General features: G+C 38.9%; 2 protein-coding genes across 7 annotated transcripts in view; one reads left to right on the top strand and one right to left on the bottom strand.

The window, feature by feature from the left end:
* IKKbeta (I-kappaB kinase beta) overlaps positions 1-13,510 on the bottom strand; it is a 526,241-nt gene that overhangs the window by 405,787 nt on the left and 106,944 nt on the right. The gene's annotated exons all lie outside the window — the stretch shown is intronic.
* Positions 1-13,510, top strand: part of Pax (Paxillin) — a 198,687-nt gene that overhangs the window by 182,126 nt on the left and 3,051 nt on the right. Inside the window, exon 9 of one of the 6 annotated variants that reach the window (XM_065221560.1) lies at positions 330-1,232. The exons of the other annotated variants lie outside the window; for them this stretch is intronic. Coding sequence (XP_065077632.1) covers positions 330-422 — 93 coding nt within the window. The 3' untranslated portion in view covers positions 423-1,232. Of the gene's footprint in view, positions 1-329; positions 1,233-13,510 lie in introns of those variants that run through there. 6 annotated transcript variants of the gene reach the window in all.

Here is a 13,510-nt window from a genome sequence, read left to right as displayed (position 1 = left end):
ACCGCCCAGTTAGTCCAGCGCATCCGACGAATGATTTACTTTTGGCAAGCATCCCTCCCATCGGAAGCGCAAATATTTACATTTGCACCATTTTGACTGCCCATCAACACTTTCAAGTATACGCCAACAACACAACAATTTAACCTTGCTACCCAATCGTAAAGCACCATCACGCTTCCGTGCCAATAAATCGGAACCGGTCACTGTTCGTCGGAACAGATGTCGCCGCTGACGTTTTGGCACTTTCGCAAAAGGGTCTACTACAGCGTGCGCTGTGTCGCTCCTCTCAGCCTGCACTAAATGTCAATAATCAAACCGTCTATTTATAGGACTGCTCAAAACCGGTCACTGGCAAGTCGTTCTACGCGATGGAAGGCAAGCCCGTCTGTCCTACGTGTGCCGGAACGGAAGATGACGAGTAGGTTCCGTTCGGTTTTGTAGCAGTACAGGAGGCAGACAGGAGCGTGTTCGTTTACACACCCCACAGCGCATCACATCACCCGTGAAAGATTGTACTTTTCGCTGATGGAGAATCCATAACAAATACCATATACTTACTACTTACTAGAGAGCACGTCTAAAAATAGGCTTATCACAGCAAACAGAAAGAAATATGGATCTACTATTAGCTAACAGCTTCTTGTTGATGTTATATCGTTACACTGTTTTACCAATAGGACCCGTACCCGTACTCGTTCCGGACGTTACATATCACACAATTACACATACATACACATATTAAGCGGAGGGCGACGCTGGAGGGGGTGGGACTTGGATGTCCCAATGACCTACATAAGAGACCCCTGTCTCGCGCTTGGCGTGAGACGGCTGGTGTCTCGCCATGTGTCCAAGAATGAATGCTCCACTGCTCGCCCTCCAATCGATGCTCGTTTTTCTTTTACAGGTGACCTCTATACGCCCCCCTCTCCTTAAACTGACTAAAGTCGTTAATTTTTCTTCTGGACTACGGACGAATTGATGGTCTGCTTGACAGACGCAAATCCCCCTCCCGACTGAATTGACTCAAAACATAAAAACCAACCTTAACCGGACAATGTAGGCGCAATGATGAGAGTTTGAGAGAAGACGAAAGTTATTTTAAGATTGTTTTTACTACTAAAAGAGCAGCGATTTATCGTAATATTTATATAAATTACTTAACGATTGTCAAAAGAAGATAGTATTGTGTAAATAAAGAAGACTAAAAAAGAGAAAAAATAAAGGACAAAAAAAAACAATCAAAACAAAAAAACAATAGAACACGAACGCCGTCCTCGTCTCCCGTAGGCGCACGGTGGGTGTCGGTGGGTGAAGCATCACTTACGGAGGAGGAGTGACGCACGAGCGTCACTTTCCCAAGTGTGCGCTCCCCCCACCCACACTTCCGAATGGCGCGTCGTGGTTCATAGACGTCCGTGCGCCTCGTGGCCGGCATACGTAATTTGTTTGATCTCTTTTTAGAAGCGTATCTTCTTATTCTTTTCACTATTTACACAACCCATCCATCAATAGAAGCAATGTTGCTGCTGCGATGGAATGACATCATCTCGACTGTGAGACGGACGCGCGCGGTATCAGATATCCATAGTGGTGAAGTCACGCACCGCTGTGCTTGTATCGATCATGACGTCATCGGTTTGTTATCACCGGCTGGTCGCTTGAATTGTCTGGTCTATTTCAAATAGACTTGTTTACGCTAGCTTTCTCCCTCTCTCAAACCTCCGCGCAAGACACAAGACCCACACCGCCACAGAATAAAGTATTTCAGGATGGTTTTGACGACTATCGATAGTATGTGACCTTCGACGAAGATTTTGGGGGAGACGGTGATTTGTGTGTTATGGGAACGACTTTTCGCTGCGACAGGTGCTGGTGGGATTTCGATATTGTCCTTGAAAAATGTAAACAGTTCGTTCGACTTTGAGTCGACGATGTCGTGGTGACAAGACGCAATCACAGGTGGTTTATTTTTGTATCTCTGACTTCAGCCCATTTGTTATCTCTTATTGGTGTCAGTTGCGGTAACTTTCTGCGTTGATATGCTATCGCAAAAACTGGACAACAATTGCATTAACGTGCCATGAGGCTTTATGCAATTTAATTTCGGTAATCATATGTTTGTGTTTTGAATGAATCAGCTTTTCTCCTTGTAGGAGTCTGGAGAATTTCTTTGTATAATCTGAATAATGAGAGAGAGAAGGATTAGTAATTCCCATTTAATTCCACTACCTTATTTGCTTATCCTTGACAGATACGCGTATTTCGTCTACAATGTGCAGACTTCTTCAGTGTCTTGTACTAATACTCGACTAGTACAGGACACTGAAGAAGTCTGCACGTTATAGACGAAATACGCATATCTTTCAAGGATAAGCAAATAAGGTAGTGGAATTAAATGGAAATTACTCATCCTTCTCTCTCTCTCATTATACAGGTATTCTACTAAGACGTCCACATTCATCAGGATTCATAATCTGAATAATTTATTTCGGGATTTTATACAGAATCTTCGGATTGAGTATGTCTTAATTTCATGACTTAAAAATTCGTTTCTCTGAAATATTTATAATTAAAAATTCATATTCTGTCTGTGTTTCGTCATCATCTTTGAAAGCAGTAGTCTACACGGTTAACCAATTGCCTGCAATATTAGGTATAACTTTCGGAAATAAGCGTTTTTTTATTCAGCCGCTACATGCCGGTCAGACGCTGTTTGAGCCGCACCCAGGGAATCAAAACACGGAGAGTAGGCAATAATATACACGCCATTTCAAAACTACCCACATTTGGGTAGGATCCACTCATATAGATCAAAAGTGAAGCTTATCAAAAATGGTCCTGAATCCGATTGATGTTGTCCATTTGTCAACTTGTCAATCACAACATAGTTTACTCATTTTTAAGTAGCTTCACTTTTGACCGATATGTGTGGATCCTTCTCAAATTTGGGTAGTTTTGAAATAGCGTGTAGACTAAACGCTAGCCACGAAGGCACAGTGCACAGTGGGCAAAAATTGACAAGACCGAGACTAAATTGAAACGATTTCAGTCAACATGTTATACATATTCTTAAAGGAAAGACGAACTAGCCCAAGGCTGAAAGTCTCTTTAATAAAGAAAAAAAAAATCTTAAAGGAAAAACTCTGCTGTCTAATTGACCGGAGACTTTTGCCTGCTGATATCGAGGACCGGGATCAACCCGAGTTCCAGGTGAAGTTGGAAATGCCACTATCTATTGACATAGTTTAACATTCTTCTTTTTCGTATATTACTGGAAATTGATAGTACGAAAACACCACATACGCCCTCAGGGAACCTCTACTGGCTCAACGGAGGATCCAAGCGACCGATAAAGTGGACACAGTATAAAAATTGTACTAGAACTTTGTGATTTTTTTAAATATATTGTTCAGAATAACGAGATGATAGCGTATTTAATATGGAAACTATATTTTGGAGTATAGTGGGCATATCCTAGATTTCCGGACAATCCGGATTGACCGATAAAGTGGCCACATCATAAAAATTGTCCTAGATGCTTGCGGTTTTATTCTGTGTCATTCAGAATCATGAGATCAAAGCGTATTTAACGTGGAATACATATTTTTGGACATTTTGGCCATATCTTGGTTCACCAGACAATCTAGATTGACCGATAAAGTGGCCACATTATACAAATTGTTTTAGAACCTTATGATTTTTTCTATGTTGTTCAGAATCACGAAATCAAAGCGTATTTAGTATGAAAACTATATTTTGGGGTAAAGTGGCAATATCCTGGTTCTCCGAATAATCTGGATTGACCTTTAAAGTGCTGCAAAACCATGATTTTTTCCTAACATTCAGATTCAAATTCAAATAATTAAAACTAGGTATTTTGATTTTTAAAAAATCCCTAGTATCTCACTTATGGCAGGTGCTTTAAGAATATGTATAGCCTGTTGACTGAACCCGTTTGGCAGCCAAGATATTCAATTTAGTCGCAGTTTTTTTTTTTAATTTTTGCCCACTGTGCAGTTGTCCAGGATGGAAATTTAGCAAGATATATGTCTTAGCGCATTTATATTAAGTTTTAGAGGTATAGTGTCTTGTGTAAACTTTTCAACTTAAATAGCTTCTTCTTTTGGCCGTGGTTATAACGTGGTCCTCAAATTATTGTTGTAGAAAAGCTAACTTTTTATTTCTTGAAAATTAAAACGCATGTTCTTTAGCAAAGTTGTAGTTGATATGTTTACCATCTACTATGGTGAAGAAACATTTTTAGTATCTCTTACCGTTGTCGTTTTGGAGCAATTTTTCTGCACACTTAGGTATGATTACCGACTTCAATAATTTTTATCGAACTGATAGTATAACAGCTGAACTGTTCGGTAAAAATCAAGCATTATAATTCATTAGTTTTAAAGCTTCCAAACAAGGAAATCTTCACCACAATGGCAAGACTCGATTATTTAAACAAGGCTGTCAGTGTTTAGAAATTAAAATTTAGTGAAACAGTTTTAAAATGAGGATCAAAGTTTTACCGAACGTTCAGTGTTGAAAGTTCGGTAAAAAATTACGGAAGTCGGTAATCATACGTTAAGTATGTGAATTGACTTAGGGTAGTCCTGATATGTTCAGTTTTTTAGGTCTAACTTTTTTTTTTAGTTTTCCGTAAAAGTCACCTTGAGATGATTTTTAGAGCTTGTTGAAGTACACATTTTTGTCGAGAATAGTAAACTGATATCCTTATAATTAGAAGATGGAAATTTAGCAAGACAAGCCAAAAGTCCTAGTGCTTTTGTCTTAAGTTTTGGAGGATTTGTGTCTTCTGTACTTTTTCAGTATGCAAAATTCCTTCTTTTGACCATTTTGATAATTCGGGTGGTCCACAAAGTTATAGCTGAGATGATTTCAAGCTACATCGCTGAAAAAAAAATGTTTTCTATCTCTTAACGTTCTAATTTTACAGTAAATTTACTGAATTGACTTTGGGTTTTTCTTTTGGATTTTGGATCTTGAAAAAAAAAATAAGATCCTAGGACTGGACTAGATTTTCAGTACACAGTCCTTTTGAAAAACTCGGTATTGAGAGATTTGTTTTGTTTGTTTATTTAAGATTTCAGTTTAAAGACTATCCACCTCTGGATAAAGAAAATTTTAGATTTTTTTCCAAAGCAATTTTGGGCAGATACAAAGAAATTACTCAAAGAGTTTTAAGGAAATTCTGAAATTGATTTCTCGATAATTTTATGAAGAATGCCATGCTAATTTTCGGAAGAGAACTCCAAGATAATTGTCAGCAAAATTTTAAGACAATTTGGATATGAATTGCAAGTTTAAAATTCGTTTAGAATCTAATTTTACAAGGTACTCCCAGAGAGAATCGCAAATTTGTTTTTAAGAACTTGAATTGATGAGAAATGATTTTAAAGGATATGCTTGAGAAAGAGCAAATAAAATCCTCCAAAGATTTGAGCGAATTTACATAGACAAATGTTGAAGACTTCGAACGCATCCAAATTCAAGATCCAGGACAAATGCTGCTGACTTAGTAATGAGTCATTTAACCTAGTGCTTTCTTCAGCTTTATCGCATTTGGTTTTATACTTTATTTAAATGTATATCGCACCACCGGGAAAATTTCTAAAATTCGAGTAAAAATTGAGTATAAACCGGGAAATTTCTAACAGGAATTTGTTGGTTACCATGATTGATCGGAAGGTGTTGAAACTTTGTTTGCCACACACGCGGTATCAACTCGCTGGACGGAGTCTGTTTTCTCGAATATTATAATATTTCGGAGCCGATTTAATTATTATGCTCGGTAGTAGCGCTTTGAGTTATTTTAATCGGTGGATGTTCCGATGAACTGCTTACATTGGAAGCAATTAGGTCCAAGTATTATCAACTTGAACTGTTTCTTTTCATATTAAGGATTGAATGGATTGATGATGCAATTTTGATGCTCCCTAAGTCATTCAGAGGTTCCCTTAGCCTTTCTTAGGTGAAGTAAAGAACTTTGAAATCCCATACGTTTGTCTAAAGTTTACTTACTTCCTCTCTCCTTACAAATGCAAAGTTCTTCTGAATTTCTCTGAAGATCTTTTAAACTTCTACGATACTCACTCTGAGTAATGTTGAGGTTCTTTGAGTAAACCACAAATCAGTTCTAAAGACTTTGGAGGGCTTCAGATGTGTTAAGGGTGCTCCAGATGAGTAAACAAATAATGTTATAAATATCCATGACAGGTGCTGCAGTGCGGCAGACAGACACCACAAACCGATTCAACTTGCGATCACAGTAAGCAACAGTGCCAGATAGGCGACGCTTAGGCTGTGCCGTTCCTCATCCGCTATTCCACTTCAGTTGCCATCCAGGCTGAATTACTTTTCTAACTTAAATATGTAGATGCGTGGTGTGCAATTACAGATACGAATAGGGAAATTTTCCATTTTCAATCCATCATCAATGTTTGCGTGACTGCAATCCATCAAAGTTCTAGCAAAGCGATTTGCGATCTTTACACCCAATCTGAAGATGAAAGATTCGCTTTCAGTTTTGCATACAAGATTTACAGGATCTGTTACAAATCACCGCATATACAAATGAAGGTCAATGTTTTACCGAGCGTTAAGCTGTTGATATTTCGATAAAAAATACCGAACACGGCAATTAATTCTGAGTTTGAAGTTGTCGAAAAACTTTTCATTGAATTTCATAAATTAAATATCTGCAAATCAAATTTATTAAAAATCATATTGCGAAGGTTTTAGATGAAAATATTGATTCAGGAAAACGTTACTTATTCGATATTACATCTATCGTAAGAAATATAGACCGATGATTTAAGAAACAAACACTTGCATTCGCTGCATATGCCATTTGTTTGGATATACTAAAACCCTGTACCGAGGCAATGGCAATGAAACAAACTGCGAAGGTTACACCTATAAGAGGTAAAAGTTTGATAATCATCCAATTCCGGTTTAGATTAGCATCGAACAACTGTTGTTTTTCACTGGTTCTGCCAAGCTCGGTCTTTTTCGTTTGTTTTCACCGTGCAGTTTTATGTTCCGTTTGCATCATAAGAACGTGCAAAGTGCAAAATTTCGCTACAATCCGAACTGCTCAAGGTGAAAACACAGCCAAAACGTTCGACTGGCTTCATTCGGCGTGCATACACGGAGGACACCTTGTTTAGCGGGGTGTTAATTTGCCACAACGTTGCAGTCGTAGATTTGATTTTTTTCCTCATATTATTTATTACTAGTGCAAGAAAATGAAAAGAGCAAATTTAACAACTGCTCACAACGCCGCAGCGAAGATCATTACTATCCAATTAAAGGTACCGCCGCCACGGTCGGTTGGTTGAGAATCCGTAAAGGGTTGTTAAGATGGATGGTCAAGTTGCGCGCGAATTCGTTGATTTAAAAGGCTAGACTGCTATTTTACTTTTTCGAAACGAGAATGGACATGTAAGCGGGGGTGGTGCATGACGACTGTAAACAACTACATCGTTGCAAATGAACGTTCGTCTGCCTATCCAATTTGTTGAGAGATCTATGATTCTAGAAGGAAATTCGCTGAAATTTTGCACTCTACCCTCAACCGCAGGCATCTTGATCTAATCCACACGTCACATTAGAGACACATATTAAGCGAGGGAGAGGAGAAAGGGGGGAGTGGTCTATCGCAAATTAGAACGATGCCAAACGATTCATTGGATATCGACCCACGCTTTCACTTTCGCGATGGCAACAGGTTGGCCCTTGTCACATTAAGTGGGAGCACCTTTCAACAGAGTACTAAATTGAACCAGGTTTCGGTCCAAAAACGCTGTTAAAGTTACATTGACTCTGACCCAGTTGATGCCGGTGTCGCTTTTCTCCGCACGGGAATCGTGCTGTTAAAAATATCCCGCATCTAAACTATTGCTTCTCTGTTTTTATATTTTGCTCTTGTAATGGATTCAATGATACCTGCATGCACAAAGTTGCACCGTGAAAACTAACAGCGGTCTACTATTGACAAATAATCGGAAATTCGATGTTTCAATATATAAATAACAATTATTTGACTTTTTTTTTACTGCGTTTAACAAAGTATGCTGGACATATTTTTTTCCAAATTTCCGAAATTTGGAAAAAAATTTAGTTAGTATTTTTCTATATTGAACCACTGTGCGACGGTTTGCTGATGATATTTGAAGTGCTGCTCTGAGAATATGCATATGCATACCGGGGAAATGTAGCAAATGATTATTTTACATTCTACACGTTTGTTGGATGCCAAGTACGTTTTGAAGGGGGAATACTATATGTACAATTTAGAAGCGTGAGGTCACTCTGGCGCGTGGAGAATCTGGTAGTTTTGATAGCCAAGAATTTTAGTTTTCAAATCGTGTTTCGTGGTACACTACTAGTGCTCTACTAGTGGTCTGTGGTAATTATATGGAACTTAGTGTATGATAAAATGGAGTAAACATGGCAACCAATAACAGGTTCAATACGATCAGCTTCAATAATAATGAATATTGTTATCATAGGCCCACGGCTGAAAGTCTTTTAAATAAAGATAAGCAATCAACAATCATAGTAGAATCCAAAGCATGCATTTTTCAATACTCCTGATGTAATTTTTCGTCCCATGTTTACAGCTTCAGAAAATTAGCAATCAAAATTGAAAATGCACATTTTCAACAAATTATACACCGTTCGGTATGACTGGACGTTTTTATACACACAACTTAAAGGGTGATACGGTCAAAATTTGGTCAAGGGAAACGCGTGTAAATCGGTGAAATCGTTTATTTAAAAAATCAAATTAAATTTCTTTTTCAAGTTCAATTAGTATAAAATTCAGGAAAAAATATTCAGTTAGGCTTCCGCTTTTCCAAATCCAAATTGCCGGGCCTTACGCTTGACCCCTGCCATCAGATTTTGTACAGCCACCTTGTCCACCTTCTTCGCCGCAGAAAGCCAGTTTGCCTTGAACTGCTGCTCGCCCTTGGCAGTTTTTTTGGTCTTCTTTAGGTTCCGCTTGACAATAGCCCAGTATTTCTCAATTGGGCGGAGCTCTGGCGTGTTGGGAGGGTTCTTGTCCTTGGGAACCACCTGCACGTTGTTGGCGGCGTACCACTCCATGGCCTTTTTACCGTAATGGCAAGATGCCAAATCCGGCCAAAACAGTACGGAACAACCGTGTTTCTTCAGGAAAGGCAGCAGACGTTTATTCAAACACTCTTTCACGTAAATTTCTTGGTTGACAGTCCCGGAAGCTATGAAAATGCTGCTTTTCAAGCCACAGGTACAGATGGCTTGCCAAACCAGATATTTCTTTGCGAACTTTGACAGTTTCATGTGCTTGAAAACATCTGCTACCTTTCCCCTTCCTTTTGCCGTATAAAACTCCTGTTCCGGAAGCTGCTTGTAGTCGGCTTTGACGTAGGTTTCGTCGTCCATTACCACGCAGTCAAACTTCGTCAGCATCGTGGTGTACAGCCTCCGGGATCGCGCTTTGGCCGTCGTATTTTGTTTATCATCGCGATTTGGAGTCACTACCTTCTTGTAAGTCGATAGTCCAGCTCGTTTTTTGGCTCGATGCACGGTTGTAGACGATACACCCAGCTTATTTGCGGCATCTCGGAGAGAGAGGTTAGGGTTTCGCTTGAAACTACCGGCAACTCTCTTTGTCGTCTCAGCGGCTTGCGGTTTTCGATTTCCCCCCGATCCAGACTTCCTGGCTGTCGACAAACGTTCCCCAAACACTTTAATTACATTTGTAACGGTTGATTTGGCAACTTTTAGCGATTTTGCCAACTTTGCGTGCGAGTAGCTCGGATTTTCGCGATGCGCGAGCAAAATTTTGATACGCTGCTCTTCTTGCTTGGACGGCATTTTGACAACTGAAGAGTGAATTCCAAAATCAAAATAGGAGCAACATTCTACACACACACACCTTCAAAATGAGGGGTGTTCAGGTTTTTTAAATGCAAAATTGAAAGAAATACGTCAAGTTGATATTGACCAAATTTTGACCGTATCACCCTTTAACACATGTTGTTCTCATTTAGTGATCTGATAAGTGTAAAGGGTAAGAGCTTTAGATCCTTGGAAAGCTTAAAAAATAATCACTTATTTATGTGGGGAGAAAAAAATAAAGACAGATACATAGAATATACTTTAACGGGGGTTTGTTATGCCTTTTTATGTAACGTATTACTTTGGATGTTCATTAAAAAGTTATGAGTTTTTAATAAATCATTTCAGCATTGCATAACGTCACTAGGCCATTCGGGTGATATCTTTTCATTTTATCTATTTATATTCCATTTTGACGTAGGACTACGTCTGTGATTTCTATATAGGGGTACACTTTGTGAAAACCAAAAATGGAACATGTAACATGTAACAAAATTATGAAAGATTTTGAACCTTAATAACTTAGCTGCCCCTGGACCAATTTCAATAATTTTATCACCAATCGATCAGAAATATTTCGACGCATCTGTCAAATTTAAGACCTTACCATTTTTAAAAAATGACACTATTGAAAATTGCACGAATGAAAATTATCCCCGATTGCCTGCGAAATGCGATTTCCCTTACACAGATTTTATACAACGAAAGGCTGTATGCAAGCAGCGAGCTGCAGCCGACACGAGCATCCATAGAAGGAGGAAGAAGCCGAACAGCTATTGATCGGAATCAGTAGCTCTTCGTGAGTCATTGTGGGTCATCTATTTCAAGTGCGTCATACTAAAGAGCATAAACAGAAAGAACCCCGCTCAAATTTCAATTCCTACACATAACACAAGCTCCTGCTGCAGTTAACAAATTAGATTTATTATATAAGTCGTAGTCCTACGTCACCATTGCGTACAACCCCATAGCGCTGTCCCTTGTAGTTTTTATTATCAAATAAATAGATTTTCCTAATAATTCACTGGCACTAACACAACTCTTCCCTTCCTGTGACATTTATAAAGGTAGCATTTGTGTGAGGAAAATCACTAATCCCAAGTGTTTTTCTGGGTTAACACACGATATTTTCTGCAAAACGTATTAGTTGACCATTATATAGCCACTGACGATTTGTGCAATCGAACATGCACTGCTATGCTATATTTTATAAGCGGTGAACTGGGAAGAGCGATTGATTTTAAGTTTATGAAACATGAAGGGCGGCTAATTACAGATCATGCGGATGAGATCCTCTCCAGTTATTTGTTTAAATTTAATTCAATATTTACCAAATAATGTATCGAAAATTTGGTTGAGGAGGCTTGCTTTTGCTTACTGAAGATCGTCTGTTTAACCCTCCGTTACTCGCGCTGTTGTACTTTGTACAACACACATGAGTTTTCAATTGCCATTTTGTTGCTGAGTTACCAATCGATCTGAAACCAACTAGTATTCCTCAAAAAACTTGTTTTGATCTAAAAAAGCTAACCTTTGATTACAGTAAACACCTAAAAATGCGGATAATAGGGAAAATTTTAATGGAAACCGCGTAAACTGTATCCATACTACGTGGGATTTGACTTAATTGATTACAGCATGGAATACGAGATCCTGACCAGATAGAAAGTGACTGTATCCAACTAAATTGTTCAGGAGATCATAGCCTTATCGCTGGCGGACAGTAGTTCAGAATTTTCTCACTACGTAGCGCTAGTATACACATGAAATTCTCGCATGTGGCTAGTTTCGAGATCCTGACCAGATAGAAAGGTACTGTCTTTAACAAAGTTTTTCAGGAGGTCAAAGCCTATTGCTTGGTGCTCAATAGTTCAGAGTTTTCTCACTACGCGACGCTAGTAAACACGTGCCTTTCTCGCATATTCAATAGTTCGAGATCTTGATCAGCTAGAAAGCTACTGTCATCGGCAAAGTTGTTTAGGGGGTCAAGACTTTTTGGCTGGTAAACAGTAGTTAAAAATTTTCTCACCACGTGGCGTAAGTATACATGTACACTTCTCGCATATGCTATTATATATGCGAGAATTTCACATGTACACTAGCACCATGAAGTGAGAAAATTATGAATTACTGCCAAAATACCTTGACCTCCTGAACAACATTGTCGTAGACAGTAACTAATAACTATCTGATCAGGATCTCGAGATATAGCAAATGCGAGAAGTGTACATGTATACTAACGCCACGTGGTGAGAAAAGTCTTCACTACTGGTTACCAGCCAAAAAGGTTTTGACCTCCTGAACAACTTTGTCCAAGACAGTAACTTTCTATCTGGTCAGGCTCTCGAAACAAGTCACATGCGAGAATTTCACGTGTATTCTAGCGCTACGTAGTGAGAAATTTTTGAACTAGTGTCCACTAGCGAAATATATCTGATCAGAATCTCGAGATATTTTACATGTGAGAATTTCGCGTGTACACCAACGCCACGCAGTGTGAACATTCTGAACTATTGTACACCAAGCAATGGGCAATGACCTCATGAACAACTTTTTCTAAGACAGTAATTTTCGACCTGTTCAGAATCTCGACCTTAGTAACTTTCTATCTGGTCAGGATCTCGAGATATTTTATATGAGAAATTCATGTGTACACTAGCGTCGCGTAGAAATAGGCTTTGATCTCTCCAAAAACTTTGTCGACGACAGTAACTTTCTATCTGCTCAGGATTTTGAGCTATTGTATATGCGAAAATTGCACGTATATACTAGCGCCACGTAGTGATAATTTTCTGAACTACTCCACCAACGAAAAGGCCTTGACCTTCTGAACAACTTTGCCCAAGCCAGTAACTTTCTATCTGGTCAGGATCTCGAGATATTTAATATGAGAATTTCACGTGCATACTAACGCCGCGTATTGAGAAAATTTTGAACTATTATGCACCAAGAAATAGGCTTTGATCTCATCAAAAACTTTGTCGACGACAGTAACTTTCTATCTGGTCATGATCTCGAGATATATCACATGCGATAATTTCACATGTATTCTAGCACTGCATAGTGAGAAAATTATGAACTACTCTCCACCAGCAAAAAGGTTATGATCTCTAGAACAGCTTTACCCAAGACAGTAACATTCTAGCTGGCCAGGATCTCGAGATTTTCTATGTTGTAACCAATTCAGTCAAATCCCACGTAGAACGTACATCGTTTACGCGGTTTCCATTCACATTTTCTCTATTCTCCGCATTTTTTGGGGGTTAACTGTCATAAAAGTTTAACTTGTTTAGTTAAAAACAAGTTTTTTAGGGAATACCCGTTGGTTTCATATCGATTGGTAGCTCGGCTGCAAAATGGCAATGGAAAACTCACACTGTTGTACAAAGTACAACGCGCGAGTACTCGTGTTACAAAAGTTGGCGCGAGTAACGGAGGGTTAAGACGTGTTGGTCGGAAATCTCAAATCCTTCTCAAGATCAGTTGATTTCGTCGTCTGTTGTCGTCAGGACCCAAATATAGTTACTGCTAGCTGAACGGGAACTCGTAATTTGTTTGTGATATAAGGAGCTCGGTAGCCTAGTGGCAACCGCTTTTGCTTATTGAG

Source organism: Ochlerotatus camptorhynchus, unplaced genomic scaffold (genome assembly GCF_037179485.1).
Source record: "Ochlerotatus camptorhynchus isolate MF236.1 unplaced genomic scaffold, CSIRO-AGI_Acam_v1.1 ptg000144l, whole genome shotgun sequence".
NCBI lineage: Eukaryota > Metazoa > Arthropoda > Insecta > Diptera > Culicidae > Ochlerotatus > Ochlerotatus camptorhynchus.
The sequence above is the reverse complement of the archived record's forward strand: the minus strand, read 5'-3'. Positions and strand labels throughout refer to the sequence as shown.